The following is a 25,815-nucleotide window of genomic DNA, read 5'->3' as shown; positions in this document are numbered from 1 at the left end:
AAATAATTACAAGTAGTTTATTATTATGTATGTTTTATTCGTAGTGGTCGCAATCGTAGTCAATTAAAGTATTCCGTGCCCATTTTTGTTGATCAGGGAAATTATTCAGTTATTCTTGACTAATGAATAAGGAAGAATGAATAAAGAATAATGAATGATTTATTCTTTATTCAAAATATTTCTGACTAATGAAAAAATCTTTATTCATTATTCAGGAAGATTTTGAATAATTATTCATCATTCTTTATTCATTATTCTGAATGACAAATGCCCATCTCTGATAAAAAAAAAATTAGTAATGTTCATTTTTTAAGCTCTGAAAATTTACTTCCATATTTTTTCCACACTTTATTGATGGGTTTTTAGTAAAGGACAATCGTGTGACGCATTTAAATTAATACCGTAAAAATTCAAATAAAAGCAACAATTTCCAACAATCTCTCTCTTTTATCTCTCTGTCTTATTTCTGTATCTCTCTATATTAAAAAACTCTAAGTTAAGCCGCTGCCACTGTTTTGGGTGTCCAACTTTATGCTACATTTTGTTCTACTATAGAAAAACTAAAAGACTTAGAAAATTGAAGATGAGAAAAGAGTAAGAAAAATATACAGGAAATGACGGAATAAAAAAACTAACATTTTAGATTTAGCTTAAGAATTATTAAATGCTAAATTTTTAGTAAAAAATACCATGTTTTACAACTCTCAGAATTGCAACTGTAGAATCAAAATTTGACACACTGAAAGGACAATCTTTATTTAACATAACACGAGTTTTTTTTCTTCTGTCAAATTTCTAATCCGTTCAAAAGTTTTTGAAATTTTAAGTATTTTTTTTTGTTGCCAGTTTTAATCATTTTTAGCATAATGACTATTTATTCATCAACGTAGATAATATATTATTTATCTCTCTCCAGATCTTCCATTATAAAGCTGGTATTTTAGTTAATGTCGAAAGTTAAAAAAGAGAGAAGATTAAATATTGTCAGATATAATTCTTAATTTATTTTCAATCTACTTTTCAAAAAATAATGAACTATATTTGAGAAAGATTAAAATCGTTTCAAATTTTAAGTTCTATTATAACATAAGGTAATTATTAACGAGTTTAATAATTTCTCATTTATTTCTTCTTATTGAGGCACACGACGTCAAATTTTCTTAAGTTGAATTTTTTTTTCGAGTGCAGTTTATTGCTTTTCAAATCCAGGTAATCTTTTATTTTGTTACGATAAGCCTATTAACAAACTGCTCAGAGGTAAAACTAAAATAATTATATATTTAATTATCTGATGTTCTTCGTTTTTAGGGACAATATCGAGTTTTAAGGTTAAAAGAGAAACACTCATGGACAAAAATCATTTATGGGGGTTAATGATCGGAGCAAGCAAGGACGGAGCTTTTTAGTCTGTATAAACTATCGCAAATTACATAATTTGAATAGCGTGAATAAAAATAAGGAAAACTAAAGTTCACACGCAAATTAAATTTTCTAAGTGCAAATTTTAAAAAAATTAAAGTACTCACCTGTAACTATTTATTACTTAAATACTTTGTTACAAGTGTGGTATGGTAGAGTCCTTATTTCAAGTGATATAAATGAAACGAAAATTCAGATATTTTATCTGTATTATTTGCGTTTAGTAAGAATGTAAAACTAACGCACTTCATTAAAAAAAATGACGCGTGACAAAAAAAAATAATTGAAAATGGCATTTTTATATAAAAAACACAATTATTTCTTTTTTCAAATTAAATCATGAAAACAGTTTTTTTTTTATAAATATAAAAATATAAAAAAGTTGACATTGGTAATTTTACTAATGATTAAAATGTTGTTTTTTTCTTATGTTTTAATTTACATTAGTTTTGAAAGTTAAAAAAGACGTTATTAAAAGAACTTGTGAATGACGATGACACAATATTTTAATCATTCTTATAAAGTATATGTAGAACAAACTTGGAACAAAACTGCAATTAATGTCTTTTGTATAACTCAAAAGGAGAAAAAACATTTTTAAGCCAAATCATACTTCAAGAAAGAAAGAGAGAAAATTATTTAATTAAATTTTAAGTTCTTTTAGCTGGAGGTTATATTTTGTTCATAAAATTTCTACAACTTTTTTTAAGGTTTTTATCAATGTTTAATTTTGAGGTGTTTTTGTAACCAAATAATGAAAAGAAACTTGAGCCCATATTTTTATTTAATAATCTATTTTTAGTGCATTTAATAGGATTAAATAACATAAAATTTTAAATGTTGCGCATTATCTCGTAGTTTCTTTGAGGTGTTAAATAATTTTAAATAACTCTTCCGTTTGATTACGTTTTTAACACGACAATTAAATCCAAACTTTTGTATATAATTTATATCATGAAATAAAACAACAAATTAATATTATTCAGTTTATCCAATAGAATTAAATCAATGTTTTTAAAACCTTGCTGGACGATATTAAACAGACTTTTTAAAATAAACTTATTTTAAAAAATCCTCGTTTTAGTTTCTATGTTTTAACATATTTATACAGTAGTTTTAAATAAATTGATCAACATATGTTTTGTGCATATATATTTTTATTTATAAAATGCCCATTTTTCGTTTGAATTCAAAGACAAGTATTAATAAATCGATATTAAGTAATGCTACGCAATCATGCAAGAAACCGAAACCCATATACTGGACACGTTTAAAAATATTTAAAATAATTCCAATTTTTTTATTATTATTTGTTGCCCTACCCAATGACTTAATGTTATTAGACTAAGCGAAAATAAATATTAACTATTTAGCGCCGATAATAATGCTAATGATTATTGATAGTGGCCAATATAATCAATGAGCAGTAGCGCTTCGCGCTGTCGTGCCACAGGTCCCTGGTTCGATCCTCGGGCCGGGCAAGGTTGACTCAGCCTTTCATCCCTTCAGTGGGTTGATAAATGAGTACCAAGCATGCTTGGGAACTAAACACTGGGGGTTCCGTGTTCGACTGACCACCTGACCGGAATATCTGCTCCTGCACCCCAGAGCCCAAGGTCAAGAAAACTGAGATGGGCACAGTAGGCCTTGGCCAGTATGGGCTGCCGCGCCGCTGAGTTTAGTTTAATATAATCATGACTGATCATGATAGTTAACCTTGATATTCAAGAATTACCATATTCATAATTCATGGTAAGTTTACACTTTTGTAAATAACATATTTTTTTCACTTTAATTAACATTTTTTGTTGTTATTTAGGTTCATTGATACACATTTTTAAAGCGTAATTTTAAACAAAGTAAACACATAATTTTAAATAGTTCTAACACATAATTTGGTGACGGTACCCTACGTTCATTTTGTTAGAGTTTTCTTGACATGATGAATCAAAAATAAATAATTACTGAAGAATATGTAATAGACTCTCAATGAAACTCGTTTCTGATTCAATAGGTCTGTAAGCTAGCAAACATCACTTGAGTGAGTGCGCGTGTATCCAACTCAAGAACAGTTTGTTTTAGGATCATTAAGTTTGAAAAGCGGGTGAATAAGACAATTCTAAATGCTAAAAATCTTTCTCCAATCGTAAAAATCTTTCAAAAGTTTCGATTAATTCGCTCAGTAAGTTGTTTAAAAAGTTAATTTTTCTCCTTGTCATTGTTATAAATTAAAACTGTAGACTTTTTTTTTTTCAATTTTATGATGTAATGATGTTTGCTAGCTTTTACAGCTCTGTTTAACGAAAAACGAGTTTCACGATTAGTGTTTTATTCATTCTTTAATAATAAATTATCTAAAATCAGTTATGTAAGGATTACATAGATAAAATCAACGCAGTGTGGCGCCAAAAAAACTGTCTGAAAACACGAGTTAATTTGTTTATAGTTACGCTTTTGAAACAGAAATTCAATCTTTATTCAGCAGAAATTTGGTCTTAAAAATTGAAATACACTTAATAGTAATTAAAATCAAAGGAATTGAGTTAGATACAAAAATGCAGATTTATAGAGAAAATCGCTTGAATACAATAAAATTTGGTTATTGTTAGTTGGCCGCGATCAGTAGCATTATTTTCAGTGTCGATCTATGATTAATCTTTTTTTCGGTAAGTTAAATTTCTTTCCTTCATCTTACGAAAATCACCGGAAAAGGAAGAAAATAATAAAAAGAAAATTTTTAAAGTTGTTTTTTCTGACAGTCTCGTTTCATGCTTCATTTTTGCAAATTTTCGTTAACTTTTTAATAGGAGTAATACGTCGTCATGTTTCCAGTTTTGTTTCTTTCGATAAATTGAATTTCTTTCCTTCATCTCAGAAAAATAAATCACCGGAAAAGGAAGAAAATAATTAAAAAAGAAACATTTCAAAATTATGTTTTCTAACAGTCACGTTTTATGCTGCATTTTTGCAAATTTACAATAGCTTTTTAATAAGAATATTACATCGTCATGTTGCCCGTTCTGTTTCTTTAGATAAGTTGTTCCTTCATGTTAGAAAAATAAATCTGTGAAGAAGGAAGTAAGTAATAAAAAATGAAAGAAAAAAACTTTTTAAAAATATTTTCTCTTGCATTTTTGTTTTATGCTGCCTTTTTGCAAGTTTTCATTAACTTTTTAATAAGAATAATGCGTCGTCCTTTTTCCAGTTCTGTTTCTTCCGATAAGTTGAATTTCTTTTCTTCATCTCAGAAAAATAAATCACCGGAAAAGGAAGAAAATAATTAAAAAAGAAACATTTCAAAATTATGTTTTCTAACAGTCACGTTTTAGCTGCATTTTTGCAAATTTACAATAGCTTTTTAATAAGAATATTACATCGTCATGTTGCCCATTCTGTTTCTTTGGATAAGTTGTTCCTTCATGTTAGAAAAATAAATCGGTGAAGAAGGAAGTAAGTAATAAAAAATGAAAAAAAAACTTTTTAAAAATATTTTTCCTTGCATTTTTGTTTTATGCTGCCTTTTTGCAAGTTTTCATTAACTTTTTAATAAGAATAATGCGTCGTCCTGTTTCCAGTTCTGTTTCTTCCGATAAGTTAAATTTCTTTTCCTCATCTCAGAAAAATAAATCACCGAAAAAGAAGAAAAATAATAAAAATAAAAATTTTAAAATTATGTTTTCTAACAGTCTTGTTTAATGCTGCATTTTTATAAATTTACAACAACTTTTTGATAAGAATAATGCGTCATCCTCGTCATGTTTACAGTTCTGCTGTTCATCTTCTCTGGCAATCAGTCAACGAAATAGTATATAAAATACACGTAAACTTCTAGCGTTTTTTGAGCTTCTGAGAAAATCTGATGTCCTTTTTAGATCTAAGACTCGGAACACATCTGCTTTATTACTCTTGAAGTCTTTCATTCTCAATATTAATTTAAACAAGAAAATTAAACAAGCTTTACATCACTTATTAAGCTGACAAAATTGTGAAAAAGACTTTTCATGGAGTTCCTTGTAAACAATTTTAACATTCGTTTCTTAAAGATAAAAAAAACAGTTACATAATTTTCAATTGTAGTCAAATTGACCCGGAACCTTAGTTTTCCAAGGGTTTTTTTTCTTTTAGACAAATAAGATTGTACAAAATAACAATTGCACAAAATAGTAATTTTTCCTAAAAATAAATCTAAAGTTGTCCACTCGCGTTTTTTGAGCTAAACTCATAGATATAACTAAACAATAAATAATTTGTTTTCATTCTACAACAGCTATAACATGCATGTACATTATTATCAAATTACGAGCTTGCGAATAATTAATAAAATAAAGTACCATAATTACTATCAATAATAAGTTTCATATATACAATTCTATATGTCTGTTATCACAACCCGCCGAAGTTACTTTTCGTCACCATTATAATTAAGAAAAAATGGAAAACATTAAAACACGCTTTGGCATTTTTATTATCTTGTATAAAATCAGAGTTTATATAAGAACCAGCCGATAAGAGAAATCTTCTTTCTCTCTAGGAAACTTCAAGTAAAATGGTTCCAATATGGTGAATCTGTATTCTTTGCATTACTAATATGTTAAAGTATAAATAAATCAAGCAATAATGGAGGTTATAGCTATCAGCGAGTGTGCACTCAAAAAAGTAAGTCATCATTAAAATTTCCATTCTTTTCAGGTCTGAAATATATGTATAATATTTTCAATAACTCTGTAAAATATTAAAGAAAACAACGCATTTTATTAATAAAAAATTTATTTTTCATGCTAAGAATGATAATTTTTTTAAGTAAAAAATATTAAGAGAAACAATGCATTTTATTAAAAGAAATTTCCATTATAATGTTAATGTAAAAAATATGAAGAGAAACAATACATTTCATTAAAAAAATTTCAACTATAATGTTAGTGTAAAAAATATGAAGAGAAACAATGCGTTTTATTATAAATAAATTGAACTTGTGTTTTAAAAAGTGTTAAGAAAAAGAATATATTTCACCAAAACGAATGTATTTTATTTTAAAAAATATCAAACTTTTGTTTGAATATTAAAGGGAAACAACTTATTTAAATAATCAATAAATCAAATTAATTTAGCCAATAAATAAATCAAATTTACTCTATCAATACAAATTAAAAACTTCTTTTTCTCATCATTTAAGAATTTTGTTAATTTATTTCAAAAATTTTATATGAGCTTCATTTTTAAAAATATTCGAGTCAAATTTTGTGTCAATTATTTAGTTATATTTATTTGTCAAGCAATTTGACAGCTCACCTTCCATGTTTTTCTACTTCTATAAGTTATTTTACTAAAAATATAGTTGTTATTCTTATTTCTGAAGATATCTTTACAATAATGTTTGAGAAATCAATCATTTTAAAGATTGATGCATTAATAATAAAACAATAGCATTTATACAAACATATAGCATTAATAATAAAGCAATCGCTTTCAGCTGCCGAAAGTGTACTTAATAAATATTTATTTAGTATATGAATTATACTAATTTGCATTTTAAATATAATAAATTTAAATACATATGAAATTTTTTACCATAGTTCGAAATTAAATAAATGGGTATAATTCTTTTTCAGATGCACGTCTAAGTCTAAAAATGTGACTTCATTAAGCCGCAAATGGTATTTTTTTCCTGTTTTAGTATATTCAATGATCATAACAATGCTTACAAGGCGTTTTTTGTGCATTTAACAAAATCATTCTTCTCATAGTATATTCAACATTTCGCGAAAAAAAATGCAACCTATTCCGATAAATGAAATATGAAATTTTTATCTAATGAGCCGATTTCGAATTTTTATAAAATATTCCTATTTCAAATGAATGCAAAATGATGTAATATAAAATTATGTAAATTTTCATAATTGGTAATAATACAGGGGTAGCATAAATGATTGGATTTTAAGTATTTATAGTTTCAAAACCATTATAATGATGTAAATATAAAATATAAAATAATGTAAATTATCATAATTGTCAATAATACAGGGTTAGCATAAATGATTGGATTTTAAGTATTTATAGTTTAAAAAATATTACACATATTACAAAAAATAAAGCATGGAATTACTTAAAAATATGCCAAGTTTTTTCTGTTACAAATGCTTGATGTGTGGCTTTTTTGTTACATAAGAAACATTTGACCTATAATCAAATTAATTCCACACATTTGGCATTTTAAGACTATCAATAGTTCTTATTGCTGCACAAATGCGTTCTTTGAGTTTATACAATATATTTTTGTCGTTTGTAGTCCATAGCAGTGTATTTAAATTAACTCCTTAAAAAGAAGTAACATTGTGTAAGGTCTGGGGATTTTGGTGGCCGTGTGATTTGTCATCCACACTCACAAGACGCTTTTCATGAATTATCGATGCCATAAACACTGCAAGAACATTTTTGTGCAGCATTAGAAACCATTGACAAAATGAAACAACAAAATCTGTGGAGAGAATTTGATTAAATAAATGCGCGTCCTCCAACAAAATAATCACACAATAGAACATTTTTGTAGCTAAAAATCATATTATATTTTTCTTTCGTTCCGTGTATCAATTTTCGTATTATGTGTTCTATGGTTTAACAAATATAAATATTTACAATCCAGATTTGCTAATGACGATGGTTTTCATGCTTATCACTGCGAAAACTATTTATTGAAAAAATGATTTTGAAACTTATTTACTTTGCATTGGTAGAATATTCATTTTTAAATTATAGTAATATAACAAACAGCAGTCTGTCTATTTAATTAACCGTAAAGTTTACGGTAATGATCTCTTTTTACCTTCACGGTTTTTAATCCGTTTATAACTAGTAAGGTTAAAGAAAAACTTGAATGCAAAACTATACGGTTTTTAAATTTCTTACAACAACCGTAGTTTCAAAACCGTTAAGAAAAAGAAATTTAAATAGATGTCGGAGACAGTTCAGCGGCTTTATGGTGCTGTTATCTATTCTTAAATGAAAGTAGCGTATTCTCATAGCACAGGGACGTGAATTTGGAAATGCAGAACACTGAAAACTCTTCATGTGTAAAAGCGAAAGAGAAATATTGCGGTGCCAACGATGGGATTCGAACCCCCGTTGTCTCGGTCATGAGATTGATAGATTATCTCCCTCGGCTATATAACATGTACCCAGCTGTGGAGAACTAAGTGGCTTCATTAGGTGGGCCTAATTGGTGCGATAAAATTCGGGTTGCTTAACTATATTAGGTGAAAATTATTCTCACAGATAACAGTTTGAATACCATCTAATTTATGGTTATTTGACTATTTTGTTAGAATATGGTAAAATAACGATTAAATAAGTTTTTATTTTACCATTTTCTCCTAGAACAGGGAAAGCGTTAAATAAGAAACATCTTTATTCAGTGTTTTTATGGTTTTATTAGTCATAGAAACAATTTTTCATTTTAATCTTTTATCAGGCCGTGGAAAGTATATTTTTCACTAACTTCATTAATTTTTAAATGTTGATGGAAGGCTATTTTTCCACCTATGATTTGTGCGGCCATCTGTTGATAACTTCAGAAAATAATACGAAAAAGCCATTAAAGGCATTTGTTTATGTAAATGTGGGTAACAGTAAAGGTTATCATGGAATCAAGAAGAGAGGCCAAGACTGGGGAGCTATTTCCTCGTGCGCGTTATGCGTTCGTTTATATGATCATTACATGCAGTACTTATTCTTAGTTATAAGCACAGATTTCAAAAAATTCGGTTAATTATAAACGATTACGTTCAAGTTTGTAAAGTCAAGCTCGAGTGATTTTTTACACCTGTCTTCCCCAAACAGAAAGGCCCTAAAAATAAAATTAATTTAGGTTATAAGATAAATGAATAAATCAGTTTCAATTCCAAAAATATTTCGACACAACATTTCCTGCAAAAAAATGCTTTTTTAAAGAGTTAAGCTATTTATGTTTTTTATCTTCTATAAACTAGATTTTTTTTTGTTTATAAACAAAATTTGAACCGAATGAGTTTTAAAGGTTAAGGATGACCAAAGCTTTCTTACCGATACTGCAGGAGCCATATGAAGAATGTTTTTCTGTTAGTTTAGGAAGATAATACTTGATTAATAGACACTTCATTATTAAAAAACGTGAACTTAAAAAGACGGTAAAATTTACATTTACAATGTTTAAAGTCTAGTTTAAAATAATAGTTTTAAATAATTTATTTGTAAACATAAATTTTAATACTTACTATGAAACACTTAAATATTTTAAATGGTTTTAAAATATGCTGTTGTACATAAATTTTAATAAAAAATATTTTTTTTCCAAAAACACTTTACCAATTAACGCAAAAATATATTTATAAATAAAAATGTATATTTAGTTGCTTGAAAATAACATTTAAAAAAAGTGGTAAAATCTTTTGTCAAATATTTTACTTGTTAGATAAAAGTAGACCAAAAAAATTTTGAATTGTTTAATATATTCATCTTATGAAAAGCGGGCGGGAGTGCCATAAGCGGGGGTGCCATCCCCTCTGCAGAGGATCAAAATTGAGATGGCATGTCTTCGCATCATCCTCAGGGATGTTTCCCAGACCGTCGCCAATAGCCCATCGTGCAGCTCTAGTGCTACGCAAATGAACAACAACAACATATGAAAACAATTCCAATACAGTTAATAATCTATACATAATAATAAACGCGGCTGTGTGTGTGTCTGTCTGTCTGTAATCACAATATATCGCCCCAGAAGCCTCGCCAAGGCACGAAACTCGGCACATAATTGTGTTTTGACATAATGAAGAAGTATTTTTTTTCTTTTTCAAAAATTTGGATTAGTTTTTTAGTTATCAGTCATTTTGTAAGAAAATCTCTGCTTTTTCGTTGCTGTTGCCAGCTAATTTTTTGAAAGTTAACTTAGAAATAACAAACCAAACGATGTTAAATAACAAACCAAACGATGTTAGCAAAATGACGTAGAAAGCGCAACTAGATCAAAATTATACAAGCGCAACTAGATCAAAATTATACAAGCGCAACTAGATCAAAATTATAATACCTGAGCACTTGACGTAATATTCGTTTTCAAAGAGCCATATTCAAAAAACTATTAAAAAATGCATATACTTTTCTCCACTCTTATAAATGTATGCTAATGCGAACCTTACAATTGAAATCTTAATTTTCGACAACTTAAACCAATAATACACAAAGGAATTAATAATTTAATTGTAAGGTTCGCATTAGCATACATTTATCAAAGTGGAGAAAAGTTTAACTTTTGTGTCAAAAATGTGGCAACATATTCGATACGTAAATAGAACGATTCGCTTTGATATATTTGTCGCTGTTCATAATTGTTATAATAAGTTTTTCTTCTTCTTTCCACGCTCTGTTTTTTTTTTCTTAAGCGAAAACGATAATTTTTGTTGCGATATAGATATATAAATTGATACCATAAAAAATTATATAGAAATAGAAGTTGATACCATAAAAAATTAATTCGTTTTCGTGTTCTTTTCATGTATTTAGCATTTTCGTTTTTTTTTCTTAAGCGTAGTAGCTATATAATATATAAAATAGGAATTTAATTGTTTTTGAAGGAACGATCACACTTACCTTGGATCTCTTTGGTTTTTCTATTCTTTATTTTAACAGTTTTTATTAAATGTAATTAGTTATTTTCAGAAAGTTTCAGTTTGCAGGTAGGCACTTAGATTTTAATATTGAAGTTTCATGATTTGCTTTCATAGTAATTGCTGTTCTAAAGTATTCGTTGACTTCTTAAACACCCGATTACTGATATGGCAGAACCGCCTTCCAAAAAACTTTGTATTTTGTCAAAGAAAAAGACATTAAGAGATTCTCAAAGAAGAAGAAGGGCCCAAGAAACGTCTGTGGAACGTCAAAGAAGGATGGAATATGACCGAATTTCGACAAGCAGTGCTAGGGCTCAAGAAACATCTGAAGAACGCGGAGGAAGATTAGAAAATGATCGTGTCTCAACCAGAAATGCAAGGACCCGAGAAACATCTGAAGAACGCGGAAGAAGATTAGAAAATGATCGTGTCTCAACCAGAAATGCAAGGACCCGAGAAACATCTGAAGAACGCGGAAGAAGATTAGAAAATAATCGTGTCTCAACCAGAAATGCAAGGACCCGAGAAACATCCCAGGAACGTCGAAGAAGGCTAGAAGAAAATCGTGCTTCAACATCCCAAGCTCGATTGCATTTGTGGCAAGACAAGGAAAACTCTGCATTTATGTACAACCCATCTTTATGTTATGCATCAGATCCATTGATAGAAATTGGCGGAATGGCAACAGAATGCATTTCTTGCCAGGCATTAAAATGGAAAGGTGAAACACCAAGTATGTGTTGTAGCAATGGAAAAATTAAGCTATGTGAACTTCAAACACCTCCTGAACCTCTACTGGCATTGTTAACAGATTCTTCAATTGAAACAGTACATTTTCAGAGTAACATCAGAAGATACAATTCATGCTTTCAGATGACATCATTTGGATCTGGGAGTGAAATTCGGGAACAAGGCTTTATGCCTACTTTCAAAGTTCAGGGACAAGTGTACCACAGAATAGGAAGCCTACAACCACAAATAAATGATAAGCCAAATTTTCTTCAATTATACTTTGTAGGTGATCAGGAAAAGCAATCCGAACAACGTTGCAGGAATGTTTTGAAAGTAAAACAAGCATTAGTTTCAAGTTTGCAAGAAATGTTGCATGAACACAATAATTACGTGAGAAGTTTTAAGTTGGCCATGGAGAAAATGACTCCTGAATTAAAAGTTATAATTCAGGCAGATAAAACACCTGTCGGTCAGCATGAAAGACGATTTAATGCTCCAAATACATCGGAGGTGGCAGTTATTCTTGCAGGTGATGTATACAGCAGCAGAGATATAGTATTGGAATTAAAAAGTAATGAAATTAAAAAAATTGCAGAAACACACCGAGCATATGATGCATTGCAGTATCCTTTGATGTTCTGGCAAGGTGAAGACGGCTACCATTTTGAACTAAGGCAAGTAAACCCAACTACTGGCTTCCCGACTTCTAAGAAAATTTCAGCAATGGATTTTTATGCCTATCGAATTATGTTTCGAGCTGCAAATTTCAATATTATTTTGAGATGCAAGGAACTTTTTAATCAATTTATTGTGGACATGTTCGCAAAAATTGAATCTGAGCGACTGAGGTTTGTACGCTTGAACCAGAAGAAACTACGTGTTGAAGAGTATGTTCATCTCAAGGATGCCCTAAACAGAGACGGGAGTGTTCATGATATAGGTAAAATGGTAATTTTACCTTCTACATTTACTGGTGGTCCACGCTACATGCATGAGCGAACTCAAGATGCGATGACATATGTTAGAAATTACGGGAAGCCTGATTTGTTTATTACATTCACCTGTAATCCTCAGTGGCAGGAGGTTACCAATGAATTAATGCCTAGGCAGAGAAGTCACGATCGACATGATTTGCTAGCAAGAGTTTTTCATCTTAAACTAAGAGCTCTTATGATTCTCATCAACAAAGGAAAAGTATTTGGCTCTGTGCAATGTTTTATGTACACAATAGAGTGGCAAAAACGTGGTCTCCCACATGCTCATATCTTAATTTGGCTGCATGAAAAAATCCATGTTCATAGCATAGATAATGTAATAAGTGCAGAAATACCAGATCCAAAAATTGATCCAGTTTTGCATGATGTTATTAAGACGCAAATGATACATGGCCCTTATGGGATCCTGAATCAACAGTCTCCTTGCATGAAAGATGGAAAATGTACAAAGAGGTATCCTCGAAATTTTTTGAAAGAAACACAAACAGGGGAAGATGGATATCCCCTGTATCGTCGACAGAGTCCAGAGGATGGTGGTTATACGACAGTTAAAAAAGTACGGAGTTCTGATATTGTTATTGATAATAGATGGGTAGTTCCTTTTTGTCCATTGTTGTCAAAAACTTTTAATGCCCATATTAATGTGGAATTTTGTAATTCGATAAAATCTTTAAAATATGTTTGCAAATACGCAAACAAAGGATCTGATATGGCTGTATTTAACATTGCCAACGACGAAAGTGTGCATGATGAAGTACAGCATTATGAAATAGGACGATACATCAGTAGCAATGAGGCAGTGTGGCGTATTTTGGGTTTCCCTATACATGAAAGGCATCCAACAGTTGTTCATTTAAGTGTACACTTAGAGAATGGCCAGCGAGTTTACTTCACATCAGAAAATGCACGGGAAAGAGCTCAAGCTCCACCAGCCACAACACTTACTTCTTTTTTTAGCTTATGTCAAAACGATGATTTTGCTCGCACTTTGTTGTATAATCAGTTGCCAAAGTATTATACATGGTCTGCAAGCAGCAAAAAGTGGGTTCGGCGGAAATCTGGTCAGACAGTATCTGAAGACCCAGGAATTAAATCAAGTGATGCACTTGGTCGCGTCTACACTATTCATCCTAACAATTCCGAATGTTTTCATCTTCGACTGCTGCTTCATGAGGTGCACGGACCTACATCTTTCAATGACTTAAAGACTTTTGGAGAAATAAAATGCGAAACATTTAAGCAGGCTTGCCAGGTAAGAGGACTTCTTGAAGATGACTCGCACTGGAAAAGCACGCTAGAAGAAGCTGCTGTTGTTCGATCACCTGAAATGCTGCGTAATTTATTTGCAATTATGTTGCAAACATGTTCTATTGCAAACCCTCTGGAATTGTGGAATTTACAAAGAGAAAATATGGCTGAAGATGTTTTGCACCAGGCCAGGATTAGAAGTACTGACATGGATTTAAATTATGATGATGCCATCTTCAATCAGGCATTAATTCTTCTTGAAAACAAGGTCAAAGAATTGGGTGGTTCTGGTTTAAAAACTTATGGACTTCCTTTGCCACAACAAACAGGTACCATTGACTTAAACAGAGAAATTTTGAGGGCAACAAATTACAATACAGATGAAATGACATCATACATTGATTCGAATGAGCCAAATCTGGTTCAAGACCAGAAGGAAGCTTTGGAGAAAATCTTATTTGCTGTGTTTAATGACGTCGGTGGAATATTTTTTGTGGATGCACCTGGTGGAACAGGAAAAACTTATCTCATAAATCTGATTTTAGCAAAAGTGAGACAAAGAAATAAGATTGCACTTGCTGTTGCATCCTCTGGTATTGCTGCAACTCTTTTGTCTGGTGGACGAACAGCTCATTCAGTGTTTAAATTACCTTTAAATTTATCAACCGTCGAGCATCCTACCTGCAATATTTCCAGAAGCTCACACAAAGCTGATGTTCTTAGAAGATGTAAACTAATAGTTTGGGATGAGTGCACTATGTCACATAAAGCTGCTTTAGAAGCCCTGGATATCACTATGCAAGACCTTTTAAAAAACAACAAGTGTATGGGAGGTGTAACTTTAGTTTTATCTGGTGATTTTCGACAAACACTTCCCGTAATACAACGTGGGACAAAGGCAGATGAAATACATGCATGTATAAAGTCATCTTACATTTGGACAAATGTTCAAAGACTGCGGCTGAAAACAAATATGCGAGTTCATTTAACAGGAGAAGTCTTTGCTCAGGAATTTGCCAACAATCTTCTAAGACTTGGAAATGGTGATATTAGTGGCGATAAAGAAGGGCTTATAGATGTGAAAAATATTGGAAATCGTGTTGCTACAACCGACGAACTCAAAGAAATGGTTTTTCCTAATATTCATGAAAATTACTGCAACCCTCAATGGCTATGTGAAAGAGCTATCCTTTCTCCAACAAATGATATTGTTAACGTGATAAATAACAAACTTTTAAAAAAATTACCTGGTGCTCTGGAAATTTACAAGTCGATGGACGCTGTCATGGAAATAGATCAAGTTGTCAACTATCCGACAGAATTTTTGAACTCATTGGAACCACCTGGAGTGCCTGCACATAAATTAGAATTGAAAATTGGAGCACCAATTATGCTTTTAAGAAATTTGGATCCACCTGCATTGTGTAATGGAACAAGATTGATTGTGAAAAAATTGATGCCTAATGTTATTGAAGCGATGATTATAACAGGACAGTCAACAGGAAATAGTGTGCTTATTCCTCGCATCCCCATCATATCTTCAGACAATCCATTTCAGTTTAAACGACTTCAGTTTCCTGTTCGACTTAGTTTTGCGATGAGTATAAATAAATCTCAGGGACAATCTTTAAAAGTCGTTGGTCTTGACTTGCAGAAGCCTTGCTTTTCACATGGACAGCTTTATGTTGGCTGCTCAAGAGTTGGTGAAGAAAAGAACTTATACTTATTCGCACCAAATGGAAAAACTAAAAATATTGTTTATAAAGAAGTTTTACAAGAATAGGAAGTTATAGGAATATTAATATTTTATTAGGGGAAAATTAGGAAGAAATAGGAATATTTTATTGCTGTTTCTTAAATATCTTATTAACTGCGCTGTAATTTTCAGCTATTGGCCAATGATGATTTCGAAAGCAACTTTTGTATGCTTTTACAATTTCTGAGGCCTTTTTTTTTAAAAAAAAAAGTCTCCACCTGATAGTTATATTATAGGTTAGGTTACCATAGGCCTTAGGTTACCATAGCAAAGTTACATCTTCAAACATCCTCAAGAGCTATAACACATCTGCAGCAGAACTGGGTATGAAGACAACGTTGCAGGACAGGAACACTTTAATTGTCCACTAATCTTCAAATTTCCTGCTATGTTTTAAAAAACTTTATTTGTGAAAACCTTTAGCGTGGCGGACAGCTGGCCGCCTTAAGCGGCTAGTCTTAAATAAATTAAACTCTTATACAATTAATTTGTATATTTTTATATGAATATAATTTTGTTTCCCAGGAAGGGAGGAAATCTACAGTTAATATCTTCAAGAAGTTCAAAATGTCCATCAACAGGCCACTTATTCCATTAAAGATATTTCTCTTCTGTTTCTATGGAGGTAAGATTTTTCCCATTGCTTTAGTGAAAATAACAAGAAATATAAGAATTCAGACAATAAACCATTCAACGTTATCTCTTACAACTATTACAGGATGTCCTAAAATTCGTGCCAGAAGTAGTTCTGATAAAAATCACAGGCTTTTCAATACAATTGTTGTTCTTTTTCTCTGATTCATAAGACTGATTGATAGTAAATAGCAAGGAAAAGCATATAGCATCTATCTATTTTGTGGTTTTGCTGAAACAAACGCAAAATATTTAATGACTAAGGTATTTTCCATATGTGTGGATGAAATTTGTTTATACTGTGTCCAGATTCCTCCTTTGAGGCGTGGTCGGTTTTACTTTATGTTGGAATATATGGTAGGCTTTTAAAAAAAGAAGAAATGAGAAAATTTGGTGTTAAATTGCAATCGTTTAATCTTGATGACCAATTCATGGAACTAGAAATTACATGACTAAAGAATAACTAAACAGCACTTAAAACCTTGCTCAAAAATGCTGTTCTTCATTTCTTTATTTCGCTAGAACTTCATTTTTTATAACCATAAGCTGATAGAACTCCCGCTATCGTTTTCTTTTCGTTGGTAAGGTTTATATCATAAATGGTACGAATTTGAATCTTGTTATAAATTTTAAGACACATTTTATAGTATTAGAATCGATTTTTCTATTATGCTTCCCAATCAGTAACAAAAAGGTTTAAAACTTCCATTCTAATTTTTCGAATATTTTAATCTCTTTCAGAAATATAACATTATTAAGTTAAAACTCTAAAAAATGTGAGGCATTTCAAATTGAACTTATGAAACTCTATTAATTTTTAGCATGTATTTCTAAATGTTAGTTTTATTTATGCAAATTTCTAACCTTATACGAGGTGCTATCAACTTTAAGTTTAGCGAATTCTCTTATGAATTTATTTTCAAACACTTTAACTTAGCTTTAAAATATATATTTCTATAAGTTTGCTTTATTTAATCTTTATCTGCACAATTTATTTGCTACCTTTTTCATATTTGTTATGAATGAGTTTTCAAATTGTACTATGAATTTTTCAATATGGGTTTCTATAAGCTTATATCATTTCCTCTAAAATTCACTTCCGATCTGATTTATTTAACGCTCTTAGAAATGAATTTTTAAATTTTTCCCAATGAATTTTCAAAATATATTTCTAAAACCTTATATATTTATATCAATTCCTCATTTGCAGCTTCAGTATACAGTCATACTTAACTTTATTATAAATGAGTTTTCATATTGTATGATGAATTTTTAAGATGGATTTCGATAAATTTATTATATTTTACTTCTAAATACTTAATTTACTACCATAAAAATTATATGTCTCGGCAAACTACAACTTAAATTAGAATTTAAAACTTTCAAATTATATCGCAGTTCTTATTTTACATTGAATTACTAAATTCTTATACATTTTTCTATAATTAATAATTAATGTAAATATGGGCTTTATTTTTGAGACAATTGTTTTTCATTTATCTTCTTGTAATATTTTTATTGCAGCGGGATCCTTCGTAACAGCATTCCTTACAGTCCATTTCAAACATCATGGTATGACACTTGCTGAACTGTCAACGGCCTACATGATTTCTCCAATCGTACAAATTGGTGGAACATTGCTGTCAGGAATCATAGCAGACAAAATAGGACGCTCCAAGCCGGTATTATCAGCAAACTTAGCGATAACAGTATTAACCATGATAGGTATTATGTTAATACCAAGCCCAAAGTATATTAATTGCAATGTACAAACAGAGTACAATTCTTCTTCGAATAATAACGTCACAAACATGAAATGTGACGTAGGACAATTAGAAGAAAATTTGTGTTACAAACAATGCATAAATGAGTCTTCAAAAAACTACAGTGATCAAACTACAATTAAAAAGGGTTCAACGTCATTTGAACATGTGATGAATGAAACCATTGAAATCCAAAATCTTTGCAGATCGAAAAACTTTACAATGTGCAAGTGCAATGAATCAAATGGCACTCTTTGTTCTACTGTTTGCCCAAGTGAACCAGACACTAAGTGTTACGATGAAAGTCAAAGGAGTACATTGAGCAAAGTAACTATTCTTCTTTATATCTTGTGGATGACTGCGTATTCAAATTCCTATAGGATTTGTGACGTTACTACCATGCATTTGGTGACGATGCATAATGCGGACTATGGTAGGCAACGTCTTTTTTGTATGGTTGGAAATGTTATAGTTTCAGTTCTGGCAGGCTATTTAGTAAAAATTACGACACCGATAGGTGGCGAAAAGAATTACTCAACTGCTTTTTATTTATTTATATCACTGATCAGTTTCTGTTTTCTCGTCGTTTATAAATTAGATGTTCAAGTCAAACCACCTGGAAGGAAAATGAGGAAAAATGCAGCAATACTGTTGAAAAATCCCGATATTTTGGTTTTTGCATTCGTGGTTCTAATCCTGGGCACTTCTTGGAACTTTACAAATAAATTCATATTTTGGTACTTAGAAGAAATGCAAGCTCCAAGTGTTCTCCTCGGACTAATTCCTGCCATTGGAGCTTTGTATGGCTTGCCATTTTTGTTTACATCAGAATGGTGGATGAAAACAATTGGGACAACGAAGTTTTTTATTATCGGGCTTTTAGGTTATGTCTTATACTGCATTGGATATTCATTTTTAAAAGATCCATGGATATCACTGTTATTAGAATCTGCAAATATTGTGACTTATCATCTCTTGTGGGTTGCAGTGATTTTAAAGAGCCATGAGATGGCCCCAGAAGGGCTGACAGCAACTGTTATTTCTGCTGCGGGATCAATCCATTTCCAATTAAGTAAGCTATTTTTTTCTAAAAGTATGATAAATTTATTTCGCTATTATACAATATCAAATGGAACAAGAGGCACAAAATTCCAAAACTAACTCCACTAATGAATTACAAAATGGTGTCTACCAATAAAAAATTTTGCATTGTAAAAGAGAACAAATAGCAGAATCGTGTGCAAGGAGAAAAGCATGCTTCAGAGAAATTTTTATTCTAAAAATCAGATTTTCTCATACTAAAATCTAACCTTAATTATTCGAAAGGTAAGCATTAAGTATGCTAAGATTACTTGAGGCTTCAGTTATGGAATTCGATTCTGTTACGTAATTTCTTATAATGAGAAAGTATTTTTTCTAAGAGTAGACTCATTTTGGGAATTATGGTTCCAATAAGTTAGTTGAATGATCAGAGTTTCATGTCCCTTATTGTTATTTTTATTTATTATGTTTTATCATCATGCCTCGGAAATTCTAGTTTTCGAGACTATAATTCTTATTACCACACATTTAGTAAAAACTACAGAACTGGAAAGCAAATTTAACCGCATAAGTGGCTTTTATGCCATGCTTTAAGTTATTATGATAAAACTACAAAGTTTTATCACGCTTATGAAATTCTATCACATATTATAAAACTATATTTTATCGTTAATTTTATTGAAATCATACCCAAAGCACTTTGGTAAAAATTACCTTTCTTTTTGATGTTTCCATAGAGCAAGAAATAATGTAATGGTAAATTTTCCTATAATTTGGTAGCTTCGACCATACTTTTTTTCTCAGAATATTTGGTTTTTCTAATGCACAATAAAAAACAATTTACATTACAACTTTATGTAAATTACCCAGCAGCTCAATTGCCTCTTTGCGATTCATAATTCAGGTGGCCCAGCGTATCAATTTTAAAACTTAATTGCAATTGTTTGTTGAACTAAAATACGCAGAATTTTCAAGCACGCATAATAACTAAAAGTAGACAATTTATAATGCAATTTGAGCTCTGAGTATATCAGTTGCAATTTTTCAATTGAAAAAAAAGGTGTTCCACTGTGATCACCCTTAATATAAACTTTTAAAACCTTTATTGAAAGGGAAATATAAAATAGCGTGTATCAAAATGTAATATTTAAGACAGGTAAAGACAAAAACTCTATCGAAATCAGACGAGTCACTGCAGAGGAAGGCTGAACTGAAAACATCAAACCCTACTTATTTGCTGGAGGAAACAGAGAAAACAACTCAAGTTTCATCTGGCAATCAGACCGATTTGATAATTTTCACCCCACTTCCTCACCAGCAATTAACATAACTCGATAGCGTTTTTGTTATTTCCTTTCTTAAATATCAATATTTAACTCCTAATGCGCATAGTTTTTTTTTTTTAATTTCATTTTTATCATGGACTTTAAAATTTCAAAGATGGTCATTCTAGCTCACTTTGCACGGGAATTTATTTAAATAATCTTAGTTTTAAAATAATTTCTCTGATCACAAAGCTCAGAATTGCAAATACCATAATGAATTTTTCATATTGTTTTAGAAGCATTATTTATTGCTTTAGTAACATTATTAATTGCTTTAGTTGCATAATTATTTGTCTCAATATAATTTTTACTAATTGTTTCAGTAGTAATATTAATTGATTTTGCTAACACAATAATAACACAATAATTTGCTATCCAATTTCAGGTAAAACATCAGGAAGTTTGATTGCCCGCTTCGTGATGAACAACTTTGGTGGACCTGCTGCTTACAGATTTGTTGCTGGAATGTGCTTCGTGGTTGCTGTTTTTTACTCACTTTACCTTTACTGTAGAAATTGCTATGCCAGTCAATTTCAAGTTTTAGAACAAAGTAATTAACTAATATTTATTTGTTGGTTTTATGCACATTAAGGGCGAGGAATCGTTCGAGTCTTGAGTCTGGCTGATTTATGAACTGTAGCTTTGAGAAAATAGTATGGGATCAATCCATTCTAGGATTTTGGGAAGTATACTTAAAGGCTTTTTAACAAACAAATATATATAAATATGGTCAGTAAATAAAGTAATATATATATATATATATATATATATATATATATATATATATATATATATATATATATATATATATATATAGATAGATAGATAGATAGATAGATAGATAGATAGATAGATAGATAGATAGATAGATAGATAGATAGATAGATAGATAGATAGATAGAAACTTTTGAAATGCATAGATTTCAATCTGTACCTGAATAAAACCAAAATACTTTTTAGTGTCCTCAGAAATTTTAAAAAAAAATAAATTTAATAAGTCAATTAAAATAATTTTTTAATTAGAATTTAAAAATTTATCTCTCTGAAAAATATGTTAATTGAAGGTCTTAATTAATAAATGCATCGTTTTATTTTTTGTTTAATAAATAATCTTTATTTTCATTCAATTTAATCCATTTTAATTTTTTTTTTTTGGTTATTAATGTATTTTGTAGAAAATGAATTAATTTTATTCAGTTTTTCCTTACTAGATAAAACTTCCATTTGAGCACCCAAATCAACATTGTATCACGTACATTTTGTAGTACCCTTAACATTTTGAAATTGGAACTAGAGTTTTAAATTTTTACACCAACCTAAAAACTAATTGAAAATTAATTAAATTAATTCAATTAATTGACCATATAAATGTTTCGCACACATTGTGTGCAAAATTACCTAGTGAGCGAAAAGTATCTAGAAATCTACATAATTTTTTTTTTACTTTCAGGTAATCAGGAAAATGATGAGAAAATCGAGTGTTAAATTGAAGCAGAGGAATGATGTAAGATTCCTGATTATGTAAATGTTTATACTAGAGTTGAATAAAATGTAAATAAATTTTCTAGACTATTTTATGACAGGCATAAAAGCTAAAAGAAATCCTATTAGTACACCTATTGAACTTTCATTCCAGAAGTTTCAAAATTCTTTCATAAAAGTGTAGAAACTATTTTAAATACTTTTACAATTGTACAAAGTGCTCACTGGAATCTGTATCCAACCAATTAACTTGTAAACAGTTACGGCTATAGTTATAAAAGTAGCGCCTATGTACAGTAAAAGGGTCATACGCTACAAGATGAGACAGTTTACAGCACTGCCTGAGAGAAAACTGCTCAGGTATGGTTCCTATTTTTAAAATTGTTCGACGGCCTCGATTTAGCAACAACACATTGTGGACATTCATGACAATCGATGACAGCAAATTGCAGTAATGTCTTTCTAAAACCTAGTGGACTGCGCGTCAAACATTTTATCCTCCTTGCGAAGGATCGGTGAACTGCGCTTAAAACAACCTTTGTGACCATCCTTTCTCCTTCAATGATGCAGTCAAACATTATCTGATAAGATCATCTAGCCAACAATGTTCGCCAGGCGAAAGGATGTAGTGGAGGAGATAAGTCAATTAGTGTTCCCTTATTTTTTTTATTTAATTATGCAATTTTTCAATTAGTAGTAATTTTTTATTTATAGTAATTTAATTTCTGTAATTTTAAAATAAAAGCTATATTTAAACTAAAAAAAAAGTTTTTTTTATGGTAAAAAGGAGTCAATTAATTGGTAAGTGATTATAAGTTTATACAGTATAAAAAATCGAGGGTACAAAAATACAAGGATAATTAATCATTTTAAGGTAACTTTTGTTAAGGTAAAGTGTCACAACCTAGCATAAATTTGCCAAAAAAAACCTACACTGATGCTTTTTATGGTAAAGTGTCACTTTTCGGGATATCCTACGCTGATATTTTTAATGGTTATGGGCCCGTAAGCATTTGCCCGTCATACCCAATACAGACTTTTAAAATTTGTTAAGAGCCATAGATAATACATATACTGAATACTATGAGTGAATATAATAAATTCTAGATGTAAATTCAATCCTGACTCTAATATCTCAAATTTAATTCTGGAATAAATTGGCATAATTTGTTCCAATATATTATTCTGGACCCGGTGGAAGCTTATCGCCAAGATTGCGCTTGATTATTATAAAATGCTCCCTCACATGTTAATGAGAACTGGAAACGCAACCTACTAGAAGTGCTATTCGCATACTGTTAAAAGTGTTACAATTGAAGCAAATCCTAAAAAGCAAGCTGAAAATCTTAATCAAAAATTCGAAAATTGATCTTCGATATAGGTAAATTCGGATCATCTTCTACCATGACGCTAAACAAAAAGAGACAGACAGGCTCACTCTTTTATTCCAGGCATCAATAATCGTTATATTATTAATGTAGTTTTACGATGAAAATTCGACATGATTCTTTTTAATAAAAAGTTAAAAATTAAGAATACACCGATAACAGTTTAGCCATACTCGGTGTATTAAATAGGAAAATGAACACGTGATTGATATATATAATATTATTAATATACATGAATCAATGTACACAAATTAATATATAGAAATTAGTGAGATTTCCTGTATAAATGACGCATACCAATTTATTTAAAAACAGAGAGACTTATTTAATGTAAAAATAAAAAATTAAAAAAACACATTTTTATCATTTATATATAAAAGTATTACTCTTTGACCTAATTGTTTTTTTGTTTCTTTAAACACTATTTAGCATGGCAAAAAATTAAACTTCAAAAAAAATGGAGGTGTGAATTTAGGTTTGCCTGACTTGCAAGCTCCTCATTTCTAAAAAGAATTAACCTAATTCCTTAATAATTTCAGTCGTTTTCTATTTTAATTAAAATATAAAGGTAGCATAATTTATAAACTCAACCTATAATGATATTCTTATATTGATATATAATTTAAAAGTCACTAAACCTCTTAATGCAATTTCATATTTTAAACCACAATATTTTAAAATTACTTGCCAATTATATGGAGATAAAAATATTCATTGAATTCACAAAATATTTTCTGAATGGATATCTAAGAGAAAGAGCCACTTATTAGTACGTTTCTTGAAAAGTTTCCGAAGTAGCTGCAACTCCAACATACTACCGGCTACTTCGAAAACATATCCTAATTTTCTTTCCTGTGTAGTTCCATTAGTATTAATCAAGAATAATACTTTGATTTTAGTAAATCTTAGTTTGGTAGAAGTCTGTACGAAAAGACGCAATGAGAAAAAACATTTAATATATAACATAGTAGTCTGAATTTTTTTTCTAAGAACTTATCAGGCATATCTCTTAAAACATTTCTTTATTTTATTTTATTTATATTATCCTTTTTCTTTATATCTCCCTTATCCATTAACTATAATTCCTTTATCCATTAACTATAATTAGCTTATTAAGTTTTTTGTAGACAGATTCTATATTTCTACTACAAAATCCACTTTGGACTAATAACAAAAGAATTCTTTAATAAGGAAATAAAATTTCTTCTATGTTTTCCAACGTTTTTCTTAGTTCAAAATTACCAAAGAAAAATAATATAATTAACCATTAGAATACAAGTGCATTCCTTAACTCGTATGTGTTAAATCAACACTGCTTCTTACACTGTAAAAAATTCTAAATCAAATTACGGTATAAAGTACCAGCACTTTGGATGCATCATCGACAAAATCAATTTTGCCGTAAAACCCATTTTTACTGTAAAATATCATGACCGTAACTATAACAGTAATATTTATTTAATTAGAATGATTCGGTGCTTTTGCGATAATTATTACTGTAAAAATTAGGTTATATATTATTTTTTGTTCCGTGACATGATCCGGTAAAAATATATTTTACGATAAAAAGTATCGGTAAGCTGAGTACCTTTACTTTATACCGGAATTTGATTCAGAATTTTTTACGGCATACAGCGAAAAAACAAAGACATATTTCGGTCACTAAAATCTTACACTGATAATACCTTGCTGGTCAGATTTTCTTCAGAATTTATTTTCTTCAGATTGCCCACATTAATAACAAAAAAGTAAAGTACTCCCAAACAATCTGTTGACGACGTTAACGTTAATGCTGGAAATGAAGTCAGGATTCCGCCAACATTTTAAAAAGAAAGTTAAGTCCTTAAAATGACTAAAAAATGTACATGAAAAATCTGCAGATTATTTTAAATAAAAATATTCAAAACATCTTAAGATTTCCGAAGAAAATCTTAACATCTGCTCAACGTGAAAGCAAGCATGAAATTTAGAAGGAAAAAAAAAACAGAACATTTCTTTTTTTTAGCACACTGTAAGTATTACAAGCATAACAAAATATATAGGGATACTAAAGTTATATAAAGTTTATTGCTCAAACAATTTTTTGAAAATTTTGTTCAGTACTCTTATTGGACTTTTATTAGTTGAGTTTATTGCCGCTTTCAATAAAAATGTCCGGACAATTTTGCTAACTTACAAGTGAAAAAATAACTTCTTATTAAAAAACTAACTTGTTTTAACTTCAACAAAACAAAAACAAAAACTTCATTTCAAAACAAAAAGTTATCTATTAATAAAATGAACAAATATTTGATTTTATATGACCTCTTCATATGTGGACTTTCGCTTCTTAGCTTTTAAAATCACAATATGAAAAAATTTATAGTTTTACCCTCACTGAAACATTCGTGGACGT

The 25,815-nt window shown here is 29.9% G+C and overlaps 1 protein-coding gene across 3 annotated transcripts in view; it reads left to right on the top strand.

Moving 5' to 3' along the window:
• Positions 1–22,110, top strand: part of LOC107440493 (major facilitator superfamily domain-containing protein 6) — a 37,685-nt gene extending 15,575 nt beyond the window's left edge. Inside the window, exons 2-7 of one of the 3 annotated variants that reach the window (XM_016053436.4) lie at positions 5,951–6,075; positions 7,029–7,073; positions 16,314–16,413; positions 17,946–19,256; positions 20,936–21,100; positions 22,001–22,110. In XM_016053436.4, the coding sequence (XP_015908922.3) occupies positions 7,071–7,073; positions 16,314–16,413; positions 17,946–19,256; positions 20,936–21,100; positions 22,001–22,035 (1,614 nt within the window). In that variant the 5' untranslated portion in view covers positions 5,951–6,075; positions 7,029–7,070 and the 3' untranslated portion in view covers positions 22,036–22,110. The remainder of the gene's footprint in view (positions 1–5,950; positions 6,076–7,028; positions 7,074–16,313; positions 16,414–17,945; positions 19,257–20,935; positions 21,101–22,000) is intronic. The other 2 variants (XM_016053433.4, XM_016053435.4) reach the window with 2 other exon arrangements.
• The last annotated feature ends 3,705 nt before the right edge of the window (positions 22,111–25,815 follow it).

The sequence above is a fragment of the Parasteatoda tepidariorum genome, chromosome 2 (genome assembly GCF_982258835.1).
Source record: "Parasteatoda tepidariorum strain Cologne lab strain chromosome 2, Ptep-v5.0, whole genome shotgun sequence".
NCBI classification, from domain to species: domain Eukaryota; kingdom Metazoa; phylum Arthropoda; class Arachnida; order Araneae; family Theridiidae; genus Parasteatoda; species Parasteatoda tepidariorum.
This window is presented reverse-complemented; position numbering and strand designations above follow the sequence as displayed.